At 39.8% G+C, this 7,487-nt stretch overlaps 1 protein-coding gene across 1 annotated transcript in view; it reads right to left on the reverse strand.

Annotated features, from left to right (window-relative positions):
* Positions 1-7,487, reverse strand: part of LOC104957101 (E3 ubiquitin-protein ligase HECW2-like) — a 26,438-nt gene that overhangs the window by 13,526 nt on the left and 5,425 nt on the right. Inside the window, exons 2-6 of the mRNA XM_010784715.1 lie at positions 5,757-5,864; positions 5,339-5,433; positions 4,787-4,841; positions 4,108-4,277; positions 2,804-2,943 (exon numbers count right to left, since the gene is read on the reverse strand). Coding sequence (XP_010783017.1) covers positions 2,804-2,943; positions 4,108-4,277; positions 4,787-4,841; positions 5,339-5,433; positions 5,757-5,864 — 568 coding nt within the window. The remainder of the gene's footprint in view (positions 1-2,803; positions 2,944-4,107; positions 4,278-4,786; positions 4,842-5,338; positions 5,434-5,756; positions 5,865-7,487) is intronic.

A 7,487-nucleotide genomic window follows, 5' to 3' on the forward strand; every position in this document is an offset into this window, starting at 1 on the left:
TAGCCACCGTTGTGATTTCCATAGAACCAGTTTATTGTTTTCAGTAGAGGTTATGAAACAATATATTGGAAACGAACCGTTACTGTCTCCAGTTGGCAAGACATTCAGAGTGTTCCAAAAAGTGTGTGACAACGCCCATAAGACGGGTAAGGAGTACGTCTAGACGGAGATCTCGTTCACTACAAAACCCCCAACAGCGCCCCGTTGTGCCTGAAAGTTGAGGGCGAGGTTTCTAAAAAGTACCCCAACTACTAGACCTCTGACCGATTCCGGTGATTCCTGGGAACTTTACCGAGAATCCGCTTCGGTGAGGAAGCAACCCGGGCCCGCTCCACAACCCTATAACAGTACTGACTTTCTGGCGTCGGTGCAAAGTAGAAGTTACGGAACGCTAGCTTCACAACAGTGAGGTTTTGAGTGCTATGTACCGGGGAAGAAGAAAGGAAGTGCCTATCAGCAGACCGGGAAACGTCTTTTGTCGGGGTTTTGTACTACAAGATTGGGGGTACAAGTCGTCATCCATCCACAAGAAACTACGTTGAGTCGTAGAAAGGGGGGTTTGTGCAGATCAGCAAAAATGGTTTTTCAAGATTAAACCAAAGTAGACTGGTATACTGAAGAGGGGTTGGGAGAAAGACCTGTAGATACGGAGATCGTTGAAGTCGCCCGGACCTGTACCTATGACCGATTCGTCCCCCTGTGCAGACCCGTGACGGTCCTAACTCAGGGACCGTCCGCATCACACAATACTACCGTCGGAACATGAACCAGGTCGAGAGACGTCCAGTTAACTGATCCAGGGCACACCATAAAGTCTTTAAAAATCAGACTTGTGATTTTCTTTTTTCTCATTTTGTCTCTCATAGTTGAGGTATACCTGGGATGAAAATTACAGGCCTCTCTCATCTTTTTAAGTGGGAGAACTTGCACAATTGGTGGCTGACTAAATACTTTTTTGCCTCACTGTATGTACACCATAACGGTGCACAGCTTATGGAAAGGGACACCTGGTGGTTAAAGCACGTTATTGAAATGTATTATTATCTTTATTATTAGATATTAATAGGAGACACAGACAGACAAACTAATAAGGCTTTATTTAAACATTAAAGAATACTTTAGGTTAAGGTCTTATTTTGAATAAGAAAAAAGCTTTCGGGGTATTCATATTAAGCCTGACAAAGTACTAATACATGTGCATACCTCCAGCAATGTTAACTATGTTGAAGCACTTATTTTAACTGATATTATACATATGTATTATACTCTTATAAGATGTATGTAGATAGAATAAGAAATGTGCAGAATATAACAGTTTAATGGTGGAGGTATAGATACATATTGATAGATGTCTTGTAATGCACGGTTGAGGAACCTGCGACCCAGGTTTTTCATCTCCGACCTTGTCAGGTATTGAACAATCAATAAATAAAGAACACAGAATATTAAATTAACCGTCAGCTTTGTGTGATTATACTAAATGATTTACAAATAAACACCACTGCATATTTACAACTGCTACACATGCTGATGTAATGCAAATGTTTCCAACTTAGGATCAATAAAGTATATCTTATCTCTTTCGACTCCACTTCGAGCGATAGAATTACTAACAAAGCACTTAATAAAGGACTGGCTTATCTAAAGCCAGTTGAGTAGCACTTGAAATGTTTTAGCTCTATGAAACCTGATGTACTTATATGATTCTGTTTTCTTCAAGTTTGTATCTTGTTGGTCAAACGCAATTATTGTAACTCGCTTTGGATAAAAGCGTCAGCTAAATGCAATGTAATGTAAGATGATCGATGGCTATGCCATATTTGTCTCTGAACCTTGACAAGTGCATGTTTCAGGCTTATCAATTAACAACAGGAGGAGTCACAGACATAAGACCAGCTGTTAAATAAAGCTATTCTGACCTTAGCTGTCATGTGGGTATATATTAATTGCTGGGCACAAGCAATTTTCACCCATTTATTAATTATATCTTTTAAGTTTGAGTGTTTCCTATGCAAGTCAATGGGACGCTCTTCCCGTTGAAAACTGACTTTCAAGGGGTACCCTGTCCGTAATAGAGTGACGGGGAGGGGCCCTGACCGTCCGTCAATATGTGACGGGTTGGGAGTGAGAACGTGTTGCACCATGATATCTGTGACGTTTAAATTTACTACAAGGATTTTCCAACTACTTATAAACAGTCTCAATGTAATACTGATGCACCTTTTCGACCTACTGAAGAAAAAGGGACCCTCAAAGATACTTGATAACTTGGGCAAAATACTTTATACCGTATGATATGAATTTTTTATGTTTTGCAATACCGTTGAAAATGTGTTGAAGGGCGCTCGAACGGTGCACACCGCGGAAATGCATGCTGTGAAGTAAGGATGTGATTTTTTTACATTTTCAAACAGTTATGTTGTTGTTATGTTGTTATGTGGTGCACAAAGTTTGCACAATAATATGGTTCACTTTTTGCAGTTGTGTCATGCATTCTGATTCCTTCACCACATAAGACTCATGAGGGCCCCCACTGATCAGGTGTTTTTTTTGTGGGGCAAAAATATATAAATGTAAATACATTTCTAATCATTGAAAAATAAATAAACACTGTGATACCGTTATAATTTGGAAAAATACCGTGATAGGAGTTTTTTGTCATACCGCCCAGCCCTAGTTTGAATAAAACCCTCAGAATAATATCGGGAATAATATAGATACCTTTCACAGGGGGCCAATTCCAAGATTAGAAAGGATTCTTAAATATCCTGTGTGAACTTATTTCTGTATGTTTTTCACCTACCCGGGAATTTTTTCGATGAGCCTCTGCACAGGGATGGTGAGCTGACCGAGGAAGCGTTTGATGATCGGTCGACTTTTTGAAAACTTATCCTTCACCTCGATGTACAGGATGTCAGTCATTAGTGCGACAAACGTGTACTTCTGCAGAGGCACACACATACAGTCTGTCATGAGGGTTCCACACATTTTTACCAATGGATTTTTTAAACTTAATAAAGTCCCTAATATCCCACTACATTTTCATCACTTGATGTCAGTACTTAAAAATAAGTAAGCATAAATAGCAATCAAAAGGAGAAATAATGAGGCTCCCATCCTAGTTTGCTATGCACTGAGACAGGTATCATATGAAAAAATGTAGCATGGAATAACACATACACCAACAGTGGACACAAATTCACAAATGTCAAAGAATGCACATGCATAGTGGAATTTGCAGAGCTTGCTAGGATACGAAAGGTCATTGTTATTACCGTGAGCAGTGTTGGGGCTACAAAGAAACGTGTTACAGATAACAGATTAAATTTGTCTGTAATGCGTTACTATTGATCCAGCAGTAATTACATTACAGTTACTAAACGCACAATTATTTCGTTACTTGCGTTAATTTAAGGTCTTCAAATATCTGCATAACGGGAGAACAGAATAATAAATCAAATGTCCCTTTTTGCTTGCGCTACACTCAGAGTTCATGGATGAGGAGACGGAGCAGGAATGTCTCATAGCAGAGAAACAGGCCTGTAGCAGCTACAGTGGAGGAAATGTTGACCACGGTGGAATCGGCATCTTTCAGAAACATTGAGCAATATATAATAATGGGGGGACGGCCGTCATCAGAGAGGAAAACTTTTGCAAGCTACCTGGACCAGTTATATGATGGAAACTGAGCTAAAGGAAACATGATGTTCAAACACAGAGCAGAAACAGAGGTCTGTGTTCAGGACTGTCCTTATCAGATAAGGATTGGTGCTGATCTGGGATCAATTAGGTTTAATTTTATATTGTTATCAATCTTTTGATTTATGGTGCATCTGAAGTGATGTTACAGAGTAATTCAAAACTAATGTAACTGGTAGTGTAACTAGTTACTTTCAGCAGGGAGTACCTAAGTAAAGTAAAAAAAAGTAACGCATTACACATTGCAATTTACTTTCAAAAAAAGTAATGCATTACTTTTTTTAAGTAACTACCCAACACTGACCATGAGTGACGACTTTGCATAGCTCATTTTCTGTAAATCAGGAAATATGCTAGCTAGCCAACAACAGGGGAATGATGAAATGTTGTGCAGTGTAACAACGTCACCTCTCCGTGCCAGGTGGGGTTGGTGGTGTTAGCGATGATGGCTGATCGTCGCTCCTGTCCGTGGTGGCTGAAGATAGGGAAGACGCTCCTCTTCCCTGGGTGGATGGACATCTTCAGGTAAGGGTCCGGATTGAAAAACATTCCTTTCTTCAGGCCATTGGCACGAAGATCTAAAACAAAGCATTAGTGACAGAAGGGTTCAAAACTATCAAATCTGATAGTTATAATGTTTGTGGCATATTTTTCATGTTGTATTACATTAACATTACAATTCATTTAACTGCCAATCTCTGATGCTTTTATCCAACAACGATTAACCTTCTGAGCCACAAACCCCCTGATGCAGTCCCCCATCCCTCAGTCTCTTGTCTGAGAACATAAACACCATAAACACAGAGTTGATTCTCTGTCTTTCTCTCTTCTTGGAAAGCCCCTCTTTAAATTCCCAGACCCCTGTTTCCTGAACACAGCTTTTAAAGTTAACTTTAGCTTTCCCTGAAAGGACAATAAGACACACATGAGGAGGAGATGACATGGCTCAGCTGAAACCAAAAGTCTTCCTGTTGTTTCTGAGGGTTCCTTTTTATCTGTTATTGAGAATGATTACATAACAAACCGTAACTCTGCATGTTATAAAATCAGTACAAATGGCTTCCAACATGTGAACCTTTCAACTCACCTGTCAAAGTAAAGCTAATCAGTTTCCGTGGATGTTCGATGCCCACCTGCTCCGCCTGAGAGAGAACAAACAGCGTCACACTCTATACACCAGGAAAATAAACACACAGAGACAATCCACATTTGTTTTCTTCTACATGCAAATGACTCTAAACCCTACTACAGGACAAAGCTTGCCGGAGAGAATTAAATACAGAAGTGCTCATTGAAACACATATGGTTATACAAAGTATGAAAACAATGAATTGCATGTCTTCCTGTCTTCCATTATCTACAGATTAGGATTACTTGACAAAACAGCTGACCATTTATAACAATAATACTATAGAATACTTTACAGATCTTAAAATAATCCTAATTTAGTTCAGTTAAGGGATTTAATAGTCCACTAGCGTAATTTAACCTTGATAGAGCAAAGACATACACATACACACACACACACACACACACACACACACACACACACACACACACACCACACACTAAAAACACACACACACAACACACAAAACACACACACAACATACACACACACACACACACATACACACACCAGGACTGCAGGGTTCTTCACAGTTATGCAGGGGGTGGTGGCTCTCAGGGCTCCGCTCACACCGTGGTAGTATTTGAAACAGATCTTAGTCTCAGCTGCAGAGGAAGCAGCAAAGTGTTATAGGGAGATGTGGAATTTGAACTATGTTTATTAAGTAAGATAATGCAACTTGACAATAAGTGATTATAAAATGCTATATACAAAAAAATATATAAAATACTATAAAAGCAGATTGTAACGCATTATGAGTATCTTTATAATGCATTATAGACATAGGTGATATAGAAGTGATACTATTTACCTTTTTTCAGAAAAACATTAACATTATGATTATTAAATATCTTAAGAGTAAAGAAAAATATATTCACAAGGAATAGAATGAAACTGTTCTCCAGTATGAGAGCCTACTGTAACTTACGCTCCATAAAGTAAAGCCCGGGCTCCAGCCTCCAGACGATCTGGCCCTTCTGGGTGCCGTTGACCCCTCGGTTCTTACAGTCCCACACGTTGGATGGACTGGTTTCATCTGGAGAGCAGGAGAGTTGTTAGTCATACGTCTTAATGCTGGGGTTAGTCTAATCATGCTGTGTTGACATCCCTCTGATTCCAATCCCAAACCATGTTAATCACAACAAACAACAGATAATTTGGACCCTACTCTTGTGAAGAAAAACTGCAGCAAAGTATGTTAGTCTGCAGACTCTGTCTTCCAAAACACACATTTGCCTTTAATCAGTGAAATCCATTCCAAATATAGCCTCCCTACAACCTCTACGCAGAAGGACAAACACAAACTTCCTCTGACTTAAAAACAAGGAGGGGGAATTCCGCTGTATGTAGCACTTTCACAACTCAGCTGACTGCTGGAGAGGAGTGTGTGCATGAGCGAAGTGGAGTGGAGGAAGGGAGGGCAAGTTGCTTATCATTGAATGTCTGCTTAGTAAAGGAAAGTGGTAGCCCCTCTGGGTATAAGACTCTGGAGCAGGTAATGAAGTCCTGGCGGCCCTCTGATCGATGCAGGTGACCTGACTCCCTGCCAGGCATCTTCTCTACACTTTCTCCCATACTGCATTCTTACCTAAAGGGAAGCTTGTAGACAATATTATTAACGTGCGACATGTAAATCGTCAAAAATTTTGTATTCGCTGTTAGCTTACGACCTCCACGAGTGAGTTATCAAAAATGTTCTTCTCAATTTAGCATCATATTGGATAGGGGCTGAACGTGTCCTGGATTGGAATTTTTCCAATCATTCCCCTAGGAGGAGTTCGCAAAAATGTGCTTAAAATGCATGAAAAAAGCAGATTCTTCAAAATGGCCAACTTCCTGGGGGGCGGGGCTAATGGAATCTATTTACAAATATGTCCGCAATTCCATGAGGAATGTCTGTGCCAAAATTCGTGAAGTTCAAAGAATTTATATGTGACTACCACACGTTAGGGTGCGCTAGTGAGCAGTTTTTTTGAAAAATTATGTTTTTTTTTACATTCTCGAAAAGGGCGTGGGCTCTGACGTGTGTCCCAAGTTTTGCGTCCGAAGCTCATTTTATGCTATCGCAATTTAAAAAAAATGTATAGGCCACGCCCACATTCTGAATTTATTGCGACACTTTAAATCTGAGTTTATAGTCACCCCGAGAGTATGTGTAAAAAAAAAAAAAAAAGATTAGTCCATCCGCTCTTGAGTTATAAATTGGTGTTGTTTTTGTGGCCCCCTATAGTCCAAAATGAAAATGCTTTTGTGTGCCTATTCCCCAAGACAGTCTAAACCTATCTACCAAAATCTGTGATGTTTGGATACATTGTTGATGAGTTATGAGCATTTATTTCTAAGCCCCGCCTTTTTGCGAGAACGTTTTGATTGACGGCGGCAATATTTATCGTCCTAACATGCTCATTTTCTTTCGGAATGTGTCTGACCCTCCACCGATGCTGTATACGAAGTTTGGTGTTGAAAAACTGAAAATTGAAATTTAAGTGAATATTTAACTGTTTATGTAAATTATGCCAATTAAACAAAATAAAAATGTAGGCGGAGCTTAGGGTTCCAAGAGGATTATTTGTAAAGCAGGTCCACCCCAAGCGGCAAACTCTGTGGAAGAGCCGGGGCACCAATACGGAAGTGGCACACACTGCAGTTCATATATTGG

The sequence above is a fragment of the Notothenia coriiceps genome, unplaced genomic scaffold, assembly GCF_000735185.1.
Source record: "Notothenia coriiceps isolate Sejong01 unplaced genomic scaffold, NC01 NC01_scaffold00026424, whole genome shotgun sequence".
Lineage (NCBI taxonomy): Eukaryota > Metazoa > Chordata > Actinopteri > Perciformes > Nototheniidae > Notothenia > Notothenia coriiceps.